The sequence below is a fragment of the Saccopteryx leptura genome, chromosome 1, assembly GCF_036850995.1.
Source record: "Saccopteryx leptura isolate mSacLep1 chromosome 1, mSacLep1_pri_phased_curated, whole genome shotgun sequence".
In the NCBI taxonomy this organism is placed as follows: Eukaryota; Metazoa; Chordata; class Mammalia; order Chiroptera; family Emballonuridae; genus Saccopteryx; species Saccopteryx leptura.
The window spans coordinates 63,574,866-63,588,678 of record NC_089503.1 but is presented as its reverse complement, the minus strand read 5'-3'; the positions used below and the strand labels follow the sequence as shown (position 1 = coordinate 63,588,678).

At 43.9% G+C, this 13,813-nt stretch overlaps 1 protein-coding gene and 1 pseudogene across 1 annotated transcript in view; both read left to right on the top strand.

Annotated features, from left to right (window-relative positions):
• The window catches only part of GAB2 (GRB2 associated binding protein 2), a 210,288-nt gene that overhangs the window by 179,530 nt on the left and 16,945 nt on the right, over positions 1 to 13,813 (top strand). The window contains exon 3 of the mRNA XM_066369456.1: positions 1,137 to 1,380. Coding sequence (XP_066225553.1) covers positions 1,137 to 1,380 — 244 coding nt within the window. The remainder of the gene's footprint in view (positions 1 to 1,136; positions 1,381 to 13,813) is intronic.
• Positions 4,982 to 6,236, top strand: LOC136395172 (spliceosome-associated protein CWC15 homolog; annotated as a pseudogene).

The following is a 13,813-nucleotide window of genomic DNA, read 5'->3' as shown; positions in this document are numbered from 1 at the left end:
TCTTAGGTAAATGCTGAGGCCGTTAACGACATCAGTCACTGTTCTTAGAAACCCCTGGGCTAGGCAAGGCAGCAGAGTGACAGCGGATATAATGAAGCACGGGCCAAGTGCTCTTGGCACCCAGAACAAGGACAAGGTCCAGGAAGGTCTCAGAGAGAACACGATATCCATGCCGGGTCTCAGAGTCTGCATGTGAGTGCCAGGAGAGTAGAAGTGAAATCCAGGTGGAAGGAACAGCATAAGCCAAAACAAAGACTCCTAAAAGAGGCTGGTGTGTTCAGGGGCTGATGAAGCTTCCATATGCCTTCTGTACGGGAGGAGAAAAGCAGGAAGCAGGTCAGACTGGGAAAGGCCTTGTGTGTTATGCTAAGAATTCAAACCAAGCTCAGAGAGCCAGCCAAATAAATAATGCCCTTGGCTAGGGGTGGTGTAGCACTCCAAGCTATTATCTGTCTTTAATTCTTCACTTCCTGTCTAACACAACAGATGAGAGCTTAGGATAAGAATTGAGGGGGAAAAAAGGCCAATGGATAGAGAGTGGTAGGTACAAGAGTTGGGGTGTGGGGGACATCGCCATCCTCAGAGGAGTCGGAAGGTCAGGCAGAAGGAGCTGGGACTAGTCTTAAGGAACAGCTCGAAATACGTTTGTGCTTTTATCATTAATATAGTAAGGCACAGTCCAGGGTCTTGATTAGTGAGTCTTCAACAAGACTTTATTTAACAGAACAGCCTCAGCCTTAGCTTTGAGGGAGGTGAGGACAGCAGAGCCACCAAAGAGAAGGCAGGCAGGGGTACTGCTCCTGAGGCTGGCCTTGGTTGAGTGTCAGTCCTATTCCCAGACCACAGGGAGCCATACCTCCTGGAAATGGGGCAGATGCTGCCCCAGTGTGATAGAGAATGGCTGCCAGGCAACTGCAGGGGCAGTGCAGAGGTCTAGAGCATCTCCGCCCCGACCAGAGGGCCAGCACACCCCAGCCCTCCTCTCTGGAGGGGACGGAACCGGTAGGTGAAAGGGAGGGAAAGCTGCCCTGGGCCGTTGCCACTGCTCTTGGAAGTTCTTCCTCTGATAGCCCACTGTGGAAGAGAGATACCTGTCTTCCCTTTTTCATTCACAGAGCCCTTTCTCGTTTTCACAGACTCCCTGAGAAACATCGCCTCGGCCAGTCACGGTCCCCGCTCCTCTCCAGCCGAGCTCAGCAGCGCCAGTCAGCACCTCCTCCGAGAACGAAAATCCTCAGCCCCGTCGCACTCCAGCCAGCCCACCTTGTTCACATTCGAGCCCCCCATGGCCAACCATGCGCAGCCCCCCTTGTCCACCAGTGCACCTCAAGAGTATCTCTACTTGCACCAGTGCATCAGCCGGAGAGCAGAAAATGCCAGGTGAGACTGCAAGGACGGCGGTGGGTGGCGTGACCGCTGACAGGGCCCAGTGCTTTTCAGCCTCTGTTCTTTCACTTTAAAGACAAGGGAGTCCATTATTCTATCTTTCCAGGGGATAAAGTATATACTCATAAAAGGAAACATGGTTTTGTGTGGGGAACCGTCACATTTTGTTGCTATCATCTGTATTAGATTCCAGAGAAACCTCCTCTTATCAAAAATCATGCTATACGAATTTTTTATTTAATTTGGGGGGAAAATGTCACATTGGGCTAGAGTTTCAGAATTGAAAAGGATACGTCAGTTTACTTGTTAGCCTTAAGACGGTAGCTATAGAACCTTAACGTTATTGAACAAGTCCGTATTTCAGCTTTTCTGTCGAGCTGCACTGTTCTATATGGTGCCACTGTCCACATGTGGCTAATTAAATTGAAATTAATCAAAATTGAATGAAGTTTAAAATTAAGTTCCTCAACTGCACTAGTAACATTTCAAGTGCTCAGGAAGCCGCGTGTGGCTAGTGGCTGGCATACTGGATGATAACACAGATAGGAAACTCCATCCTCACAGCAGAGCCCAGAGCAAGGACTCCCTGCTGGAGAAGAATGGCCTCTGTTGAGCTAACATTGCCAGCTCACCCACAGGTGCAGAGCCCGCGCATAGTTTTATTACCTTTTCCCCCACTGTTAGGATAAACAAAAGCACGGAGCTGCTGGGATTTGCCAAAGCTAGTTCCCAGTTGCTACCATGGCCAGCAAATCATGCTCTTTCATTAATTTATTTATATATAGCTAATGTGTGTTACGAAAATTAAGGCAATTAGAGGACCGGCTGTGTTAATATATCACTACACAGAATATTTTTATGCATAATCTCACCTGAACCATTAGAACACACTGATGAGAGATAGCCATTAAAGCAGGCGTCCCCAAACTTTTTACACATGGGGCCAGTTCACTGTCCCTCAGACCATTGGAGGGCCACCACATACAGTGCTCCTCTCACTGAGCACCAATGAAAGAGGTACGTACCCCTTCCGGAAGTGCAGCGGGAGGCCGGATAAATGGTTTCAGGGGGCCACATGCGGCCCACGGGCTGTAGTTTGGGGATGCCTGCATTAAAGTTTTTACCTCCCTTTCATAGGTGACAGAACAGAGGCTCACAACTGATACGTGACAGAGATAGGACTAGAACCCAGGTCTCCTCATTTCTGGTCCTGTAACCTTTCCTCTAGCTGCCCTGTGCTACATTGGTGCTGGTTTTTTGAGTCATTTACCATCACCCAACAGAGGCTCCCAGCACTCAGACTTAATGAATGATACCTTAAATACCCATTTGATTTATTTGTTTGTGAATTTTCACTAGTTCAGCCTCCATCAACTTATAGATGGAGAGGTGAGTTCTAAAAAGGTAGAAGGAATTAACCAAGGTCACTGAATTAGTTAGTGGCAGAACCATAAGCAGCCCCTCATCCCTCCTGAGTCACAGGCCAGAGGCAGGCAGTGTGTGATAATGAAACATAGATTACAGGCTTTGGAATCAGACAGATAGGAGTTCAAATTCAGGTTCTGCCACTGTCCTTGTGATCTTGGGCCACTTAGTTAACCTTGTTAACCTTCAATGTCCTTGTATGCTAAATAGAAATAATTAATTCAAAGGCTTATTACTAATGGGCATAAAACAACATAACATATATCGAGTACCCAGCAGTAGATGCTCAGTACATGTAAGCTGTTGTTTTCCTGTGTCCCACTCCATCCTGCTACACAGATGATTTCCCGGAAATAGAGAAGGTGCAAGAGTTCTTACAGCCACAGTTCTAGTGAAGGTCAATGTGCTGTGTATGAACACCTCTCAGAATTCAGTGTGCGTATGAAATACTCAAGGATCTTGTCGAAATGCTGATTCTGACTGAGTAGGCCTGGGGTAGGTCCCGGGATCCTGCCTTTCTGCCAAACAGCATATGATGTCATTTAAGTTGTCTGCAGTTCGCACTTTAAGTAGAAGGCCTTATATAATATCAACAGTTGCCACCACTTCTAGTCCCATGATATTGCTAAAGCAACAGAGAACAAATATATAAATGTCTCTGCTTGAATTAGCACTTAGGGCCCACTCTGTGCACCCCCACCTCTTCTGTAAAACCTCTCTTAATCTTATGAGCTCGAATGCATTTCTCCTCTGCGTTCCCATAGCACTTTTTTATTATCTCTCTCACAGCACTTGGAACTTTCTGCTTCATATTACGGATTTTTATATTAATGTGTTACTGTCCTTTGAAGACCCAGGGCACCTAGGAGGCACATAATAAATATTGGACCAAATATATGTTGTGAGGAAAACAAAGTAAAGGTGATAGAACTTCTCTACAGCTGGGGAAGCCCCTTTATTGTAGGGCCTTGGCCACACCGTGCTTTTCTCCTTGGCTTTGTTTTCACTTGTGTGGGTGTTGGAGCCAGAGGCTGATGAGCAGGATCTCAGGGGGACTTTTGGAAGAAATAAGTTAAAATGTTTTTTGCAGAAGAATTCCAAGGGGCGATGGAGGATGGAAAGGAAGTCTTCTTCAGTACAGAAAGACGATATAGTTTCTGGTGCTAGTGGAGTTGCTTCGTGATACTAAACATACTGTAATAATTATAAGCTCTGGACAGAACACACAGACACACAAACACTGTTTGAAGGCACTTAAGAGCAATCAAAAAGCAGGCAGAAACTGTAAAAGTAATGGCTCTTAAAAGAAAGGGCCCACACTGAGTGGGTCCAGTTTTCATGGCTTTCCCATGAAGGAAATTCCTATAAACGTTATCACCCAAGATACTTAGTAAACAATGAGAAACTGCTAGACACATGAAGAAACTATAAAAGTTGACCCATAGTTGAGAGAACTCAGTTCATACAAACCAAAGTAAATCTAGATTTTTGAGCTAGCATACAAAGACTTTAAATGATTGTGTTTATTGCTTTAATCTTTGTGTGGAGGGAGGGAGTGTTGATAATGACTGAAGAGATTGTAAATTTAGGAAAGAAATGAAGACTCTGAAAAAGAACTTAGGACTTCCAGTTTGAAGTGTGGGACAGTCCCAAACTAGCATAGCAAAGGTTTTAAAAACTAAGTTGAGATTGATTAATGTCACCCTATTAAAATTAAAAAAAAAATTAAGTTGAGATTTGTACTACCATACCCAGAAGGAGAATCAAAACTTGCGATCTGAACCTAACCACGTTGATTGCCTGCAAAAACAAAATGATCAACATTCTTCAGAAGATTATAACAGAACCCAGAGTCAAGACAAGAGAAAATCACAACATTCAGGAATAATCCAGAATTTCTCAGCATATAGAGAATCATCAAAATGTAACCAGTCTCAAGGGAAAGTACAGATGTCAACCCCAACATAACCCCAGATGTTGAAATTATTAGACACAGATTTAAAAGCCCGTATTATAACAATATTCTATGTGACAAAGGAAAACACACTTGAAATTAATAGAAGGAGGGGGGGGGGCTATCAACCCAGAAGTCTATATCCTTCAGAAATGAAAACAAAATTAAGACATTTTCAGTTGAAAGAAAAATAAAGAGAATTTCCTGGGAGCCAAGGGTCATTATGGTGTCAGTGTGGTCTCCAGAGGTTGCTGAATTGGACCTCAGCCAAACATAAAAGATGACAACAGCAGCTTAGCCAACTTTTGAACCTGCAAGAGATAGGAGAAGAAAAGGAGAAGGTGATTTGAGCCAACTCTCAAAGCAATATTCAAGTAGAGTCCTACCCTCTCATACAAAGATAAAATGTAGACAGACTACTCAGGATGCCTTTGAAGAGGTTCGGAACTATAACTTCAGAAGACAGTTGGAAGAGAGAAAGAGAGCTGCTACAAGAGAAAAAAATAGAGATCGTTCAACAACTTGAGAACATACGACCTCCTCTTCAGCGTCAAAGGCTTGGTTAGACCAGATTCCTGCTTCCAACCATGATGCAGATGATCCTCTAACAGGTGAGGAAGGTTGTAAGGCCAGGAGCCGCCATCGTGGCCATTCACATGCAGGTTCCCATTGGATTCGGGCAGACGATAAAGAAATGGCGGAGTCAGAGGATGGGGGGCCATCCTATTTATTGGTGTCTCACCAAGACAGGCAAACCACAAAAGAAGACAAGGGAAAAGCAGAAAACCAGCTCTTCCCATGAAGGGCCAGGGATCAGGGAAGCCCCTGCAATTGTGATAGCAGGAACTGTGTGTCCAAGCTCCTGGTCTGTCCCACTTTATAGTGTAGAAAACCAAAATCCCTTAATCCAATATACAAACAAGGAAGTCCCCGATACAAAGTCACTTATCCAAGGCATAATTGGATTCCTCATGAGAGTGCACCACCCAGATCATACAATCAGTCAAGGGTGTGGGGAAAAGCTTAGTCCCAAAACCAAACCTCAGGCTACAACGACCTGGCCTGCTTATAGCCTGTCCCCCACACCCAATATAAGTCACAAGCAAGCAAACATATATATCATATTTACAAACTTATTTGACCAACAAAGGTGAAGATTTTGAAGAGGAGAATGTCGATAGTGCAGCTCTTCTTGCAGAACTAGAAAAAAATTTAAAAAGAAACAGCTGAAGAGCAAGCCAGGAGGAAACAAGAAGAAAGGATCTGTATGGAAAACAGTCTGGGCAGGAACCTCCTCCTTAATCTCACTGGCCCAGCCTCAGGCCAACTTCAAAGTTAAAAGAAGGTGGAATGATGATGTTTTCAAGAACTATGCACAGGTGTATATTATCAGAAGAAAGACAAAAGATTCGTCAATGATACTGTACAATCTGAATTTCACAAAAAATTGATGGAGAAATATATTAAATAGTACAGTTTTATGTGCTTAGTTAAAGACTGTAAAATGTAAATAGTTATTATGACTTTATATTGGTTAGTTTGGGGTTTTTTCCTCTTTTTCCCTATTTAAATAGACCTATTTTTAAATTCCAAAACATCTTTTCCTTGATTGATACTGTATTTGATAAGGACTTGGGAATTGGTTTAACCCCGTTTCCAGTCTCTCAATGTTTCCAGTCATGTTTTCTTTTTAATATGGGAAAAGTAATTTGTTTATAATGTCTTTAATAATCCAAAAAGACAAATAAGAATTGCCAGGGGATCTGATTTTTAAAAAATGATAAGGAAGTTCAGGCTGAAGTAAGACAGTACCAAAAAAAACCCCAAGATCTTTAGGAATGAAGGAATAATAGCAAAAATAGAAAATATTTGCATAATTATACAAGACTACTTTTCCCTCCTAAGTTCTTTATTGTGTATGAGTATTGAAAGCAAGCGTTAAACATTGTCTAGTGGATTCTCTCTTAGTGTTAGTTCTCTTCAGCCTGAAGCGCTTCCTTCAGCATGTCCTGCCACGTTAGTCCCCTCGTGACATGTTTCCCCAGTTATATTTATCTGGAAATATCTTAATTTCACCATCATTTTTGAGAGATATTTTGCTAGGTATAAAATTGGGAAATGATGGTTTTATTTTCATTAATCATTTTAAAGGATGCCATGTTATCATCTTCTGACTTTCATTGTTTCTGATGAGAAACCAGCTGCTATTTTTTTTTTTTTGCTATTTTTATTTTCATTTTCCTATGTGTAATATTTATGGAAAAGGTGCCAATAGGGAAATGAAAGTCTTTTCAACAAATGATGCTGGATCAGCTGGATATCTGTATAGGAATAAAAAATAGGACTTTTTGTATAACACTCCTCAAAAGTTAACTAAAATGTGTGAGACACCTAAATGTAAAATCTAATGCTAACAAACTTCTAGAATAAAATGTCTCTGTGATCTTTGGGTGAGCAAAGATGTTTATATAGGATACAAAAAGCAAGAATAATAAAACTTTAATAAAGTAGTTTTTATAAAAATTAAAAATTTTGCTCTTCAAAAGAACCCCATAAGAAAACAAAATGTCAAAAAAAATACAAAATGTCAAGTCATAAAATGTGATAAAATATTCAGAGCATGTATATCTGACAGAGGATTTATTTCTAGACTATATAAAGAACTATTACGACTCAATTTGTTAAGTAGGCAAAAGATTTGAACAGACATTTCACAAAAAAGATACAAAAATGGGCAATAAACACATGACAGTGCTGAATCATCAAGAAAATGCAAATGAAATCCTCAGGTTTTGCCTCATCTCTCCTGGAATGGCTAAATGAAAAAGACTAGCAATGCCAAGTGTTAGCAAGAATGTGGGTGGCTTTAATCCCACACTGCTTCTGACATTCACATTACATACTAAGTGCTCTGGAAAAAAGGAATATGCTTTACAGTTGACAAAGCACTTTTACATTTGTTACCTCATTTGATCTCCAGAATAATCTTACAGGGTTCCTTCTGATTAGAGACTTGAAAGAGAGAGCCAGTTTGTTCTTTGATGTCAAGCATAGACATAAATATGCCTGGTTGACCTACTATAGTCAAATCATATTTGTGAGGTTAATAATACCGGCCTTCTGTCTATTCCTTTTTACATTTCTGGGGGAACCTGATGTACAGTTACAATTAATTAAGCACATTAGAGGGAAAACCATGACTTATTCATCACTACTTTTACAGTACTAGCCCCTATTTTTCCTTCAAGTACTGAGTAATATGTAGTCTAGTTAAACTAACTCCAGTTTCCTAAGTCCAGCTCTTCCACTAAGCTAAAATAAGTCTTCAGAATAGTAACTATACTATAAAATGGGGGCAGAACGAGAGCTTGCTCTCTTGGTTCCTGAGATTATCATTAGAGGAAAGAGCAGAGAGGAGAGCAGAAAGAGTCCATGTGGCCAGGAGAAGCAGCCAAGATGGCGGAGTATTGAGTGAGAAGCCAGTTTGTGCAGTTTGACGCTGGAGAAGGAAGGATATGGGGAACTGAGGAGAATAAGGCTGGTGAGCTAGAAACCTTTGATTCTAGGAAACTCGGATAAGTCAGTGGCTTTGTGAGCACTGAATGTGAGTGGGTTTTGGAGCCCAGTGTGTGTTTTTACTTGCCCACCGGGTGCAAGCTAGAATTAAAGAAAATGGCCTATCAGTTTTTGGCTTCATTGTTTCTTTACCAACTGTCCGAATCCAGTGCGAACCTGCATGGGCCGGGCGGCTGCTGTGATAGTGGCCCTGGCCTTGGCTGCTGGCTTTACACACTATCAAGACAAGCAGAGTCCTTTTTGTTGTTGAAGACAAATTAGTTCCCCGGGATTTATTTTGCCCTGCAACCTTAGGGTCTCATTCCAGATTTGAGCCAGTCTTTGTCTTCTTATTTCAAGGAGACTGTTAAACCTGTAATAGGTGACACATTGTGGTGAGTCACACGCCCTGGAAAGCCGTAATTCTGGTGAGGGTTAGGGGCAGTGAAGTTCCAAATGATGAGATGCCGGAGTGAAAGCAGCACTGACCCTGCAGCGTGTTCTGCAGAAACATGTGAGTAAAACGTCGAGTCAGAAACATCAGCAGAAAACTTAACTAAATGGTTAGTCATTTAGAAGGTTTCTCTGACTCATTCACCCAGTGACTTTGATCTATCAAAGGCAGAATATACAACTTTCAGTTTTATATATACAGTTTTGCTGTGCAACCACAGATGGGAGGTGAGCTCAGAATTCCAGCCAGAAGGATTTGAGATGCAAAGATCTTCTCATCTCTTAGAGATTGTAAGAAAGAACTTGTGAGTTTTCTCTCCTCACAGGAGAGATCCATTTGGGATAGGTCAGATGCTGGAGGATAGTCCACATGACTTCTTAAGATTGTCAGTGATGCCCTGGCCAGTTGGCTCAGTGGTAGAGCGTCGGCCTGGCGTACGGGGGACCCGGGTTCGATTCCCGGCCAGGGCACATAGGAGAAGCGCCCATTTGCTTCTCCACCCCCACCCCCTCCTTCCTCTTTGTCTCTCTCTTCCCCTCCCGCAGTCAAGGCTCCATTGGAGCAAAGATGGCCCGGGCACTGGGGATGGCTCCTTGGCCTGTGCCCCGGGCGCTAGAGTGGCTCTGGTCGCGGCAGAGCGACGCCCCGGAGGGGCAGAGCATCACCCCCTGGTGGGCAGAGCGTCGCCCCCTGGTGGGCGTGCCGGGTGGATCCCAGTCGGAGCATGCGGGAGTCTGTCTGTCTCTCCCCGTTTCCAGCTTCAGAAAAAAAAAAATAAATAAAATAAAAAATAAATAAATAAATAAATTATTAAAAAAAAAAGATTGTCAGTGACACTAATTGTCAGAGATGCAAATTAAAACCACAAGAAGATATCACCTCACACCTCTCAGAATGTCTGTCATCAAAAAATCAACAAACAATAAGTGTTGGGGAGGGTGTGGAGAAAAGGGAACCCTCTGCACTGTTGGTGGGAATGCAAATTGGTATAGCCACTATGGAAAACAGTATGGAGAGGCCTCAAACAAATTAAAAATAGAACAACATAGGACTCAGCAGTTCCACCTCTGGGCATTTATCCAAAGAAATCCAAAACACTAATTTAAAAAGATAATATGCACCCCTGTGTTCATTGCTACATAACAATAGCCAAGATATGAAAGCAACCTAGGTGTCCATAGATAGACAGTTGGATAAAGAAGTTGTGGTACATATATACAATGGATTATTGGCTGTAAAAAAGAATGAAATTTTACCATTTGCAACCATATGGATAGACCTAGACAGTATTATGCTAAATGAAATAAGTCAGACAGATAAAGACAAATATATGATTTCAGTTATATGTACAATTTAAAAAACACAAAAAACAGAAGCAGACTCATACAGAGAACAAACTGATGGAGGGGTTCGGAAGACTGGATGAAAAAGGTGAGGTGATTATAAAGTACACATTGGAAGTTTGAAAATAGTTACAGGATGTGGGGCAGATAAAATATATTATGCTCACTTTGTTAAAGATGGCGCTGCCCACGTGGAAGCCTGTCGCCCAGGTGATGGTATTAGTTGCCCTTCTTGCTTGAGATGGGCATGATTATATTAATGTGTGTTGGGGGCGGGCTGTGAGCAGGCAGGATCCTTGTAGCCTGGGGCTTGGTTTTGGGACTAAGCCTTTCCCACCTTTTTTGATTTGAGGTGGTGCACTCTCAGGAGGAATCCCATTATGCCTCAGATAAGTGACTTTGTATCAGAGACTTCCTTCTTTGTATATTGGATTAAAGGTTTGGATTTCTACACTATAAAGTGGGGCAGACCAGGAGCTCGCTCTCTCAGTTCCTGAGATTAGCATTAGAGGAGAGAGCAGAGAAAGGTCATGTGGAGGCGAGGAGAGGCAGCCAAGATGGCGGAGTGCTGAGGGAAAAGCCAGTTTGTGCAGAGAGAAGGAGATGGGGAACAGAGGTGAATAAGTCTGGTGAGCTAGAAACCTTTAATTTCTAGGAAACTCGGATAAGTCAGTAGCTTTGTGAGCACTGAATGAGTGGGTTTTGGAGCCTAGAGTGTATGTTTACTTGCCCACCGGGTACAAGCTAGGATTAAAGGTAATGGCCCACCAATTCTTGGCTCCGTTGTTTCATTACCATCTGTCCGAGTCTAATGTGAACCTGCATGGGCCAGGCAGCTGTGATGGTGGCCGTGGCTACTGGCTTTACACAGGGATGTAAAGTAGAGCATAGAGAATATAGTCAGTTATATTGTAATAACATGTGTCAAATGTTGTACTGGGTTTATCAAGGGGATCACTTCATAAGTTACACCACTGTCTAACCACTATGCTGTACACCTGAAACTAATATAATATTGAATGTCAACAGTGTTTGAAAATATTTTTAATTGAAAAAGAAAAGATCGCAGTGACAACTAGAGTTCTAAATGATGTTTAATTTACCTTCAGGCATTTATATATTAGGTTTTCTTTAATGGGAACAACATACTTGTTAAAAATCAAATCAGGCCCCTGATTGTTCAAGTACTTGTAGTCTAGCAAGGAGGGATAAAGTGAAATCGTGGCATAGTGTGGCACATACAATCACATGTGAATGTGCAAAACCAAATGCAAAATGAAGGGACTGGGAAATCTAGGAAACTGTTCCTAAAAGCCAAGGGAGAGAGAAGTATGGGGTTGATATTAGGACCCAAGCACATGCAGAAGGCGGTGCGATCAGCCCACCCACTCAGAGCATCTGGGGCCGCGGCAGCCAGGACCGGGAGGGAAGTGCACTAGGCTGCTGGCTTAGGGGTGTCTGCTCTCAAACTTCTCTCTGGCCCCTGGGGAACTCCCCTATACACTTGCATTCAAATATCTTCCTGTACCAACTCTACCATTACTGTTGTTCCCAGCTGGTATGTGGAGTGGTCCCCGTCTCTCAGAACTGTTAGGTTTAAAAGCTGTATCACATGTGATGTGTCGGCGCAGAGCCGCACCCATTTTATGAGACTGTCAGCTTGCAGCCCCAGAAGAGAAGCCTGTCTTCAAATCCCCTACTTCCAGGTGTCCTTCCCAGGGAAGCAACTCAGCACATCATAGTGACAGGGGCCTTGGTAAAGGTTTGCATGGGAGTAGTGAAGACTACTGGATTTCTGAGTGATCAGCATTCCCCTCCTGATTCTTGCCCAAGTCAGGATGGGCTTTGAGCAGGGTATCCAGACACCTGGGTGCTAGAACCAGTTCCATTGCCATCTGAGCATGGAAGTTTGGGCCAGTTTGTTTCCCTTGTTCAGCCCCTCCACCTGATTCTCCAGGTAACGCTCAGTCCCCCTCAACAGGCCTCGGTATTATCTGCCACATGCCAGGCACCACACCAGAGCACAGGACAGGTCCCCTTCCTTCTAGGAGTGCCAGGTCTGGCAGACATGGGCAGACACAGACCCAGGCGGCCTTAGCACCGGGCAGAGGAAGTGCTGTGCTGGAAGCGGGATTGCTGCAGGAGCAGACGGGAAAGTTTGATTAAGTGGGAGAGGGACTTACAGGGCCTGTAACACCTTTGTGGACCAGAAAGGCTTGTTTTTTTTTTGTTTTTTTTTGTATTTTTCTGAAGTTGGAAACGGGGAGGCAGTCAGACAGACTCCCACATGCGCCCAACCGGGATCCACCCGGCATGCCCACCAGGGGGCAATGCTCTGCCCATCTGGGGCGTTGCTCTGTTGCAATCAGAGCCATTCTAGCGCCTGAGGCAGAGGACATAGAGCCATCCCCAGCACCCGGGCCAACTTTGCTCCAATGGAGCCTTGGCTGCAGGAAGGGAAGAGAGAGACAGAGAGGAAGGAGAGGGGGAGGGGTGGAGAAGTAGACGGGCGCCTCTCTTGTGTGCCCTGGCTGGGAATTGAACCCAGGACTCCTGCACGCCAGGCCGAGGCTCTACCACTGAGCCATCTGGCCAGGGCTGTTTTGCAAGTTTTGATGCATCAAGGAAGCAATCCAGAGAAAGGTTAATAACACAAGCCCAGAGCTGGAGCTTAGACCCCTGGGGACATGTTTACGGATGAGTGCGTAGGTCTGTGTGTTAGAGAGGAGGATGCCTCAGCCACAGGCAGTGGGGCCATAGCCAGTGGGTTCTGAAAGGGGAGTTGATCTGCTGATCCAGAGGATCTAGACTAAGCTCCAGAAAGGGGATGGCAGGACCAACACTTTCCTTTCTTCATTGGTTTGTTTATACATTCAATTGTTGGTTCACTCAACAAACATTTATTCATTCTTTACTATGTGACAAGCATTCATCCAGAGCTGGGGGGTGGAGGGGAGAGAAATGAAAAAGAGATTTTCTTTCCTCAAGGAAATCACAGTTGGGCCTGACCAGGTGGTGGCACAGTGGATAGAATGTCAGACTGGGATGCGGAGGACCCAGGTCCGAGACCCCCAAGGTTGCCAGCTTGAGCGCGGGCTCATCTGGTTTGAGTAAAGCTCACCAGCTTGGACCCAAGGTCGCTGGCTTGAGCAAGGGGTCACTCGGTCTGCTGTAGCCCCCCGTCAAGGCACATATTAGAAAGCAATCAATGAACAATGAAGAATAGATGCGTTTCATCTCTCTCCCTTCCTGTCTGTCTAACTCTCTCTGTCACAAAAAATAAAAAGGAAATCACAGTTGGGTGGAAGAGACTAGTGCATCAAGGTTATAGCTGCTACCTGCTCCAAGAACAGAGTTAAGCAAGTGACTGGTTATGCTTGGAGGTAGAGGATGGTAAGAAACAGCTTTAAAAGATAAGCCATTTGAGCTGAGTTTGAAGGATAAAGGTGTTGGACCTTGCCAGATGATGTAAGAATTCTTCAGACAGAGCAAACAACACAGCACAGCCCAGAGGCTTGGCTGTGTAGAGCATACTGGGAACGCTGGGAAGTTGGCTTGAGTGGACCCTGGAGCAGGAAGGGGACCTAAGGAGAAAAGATTGGAGAGATGCGTTGGAGTTGGAATGCTGCTTACTCCTAAAGGCTTTATAACAGTTTGAACATGTTTACACTGGGGAGTTAGGAAAGTAAATATCAG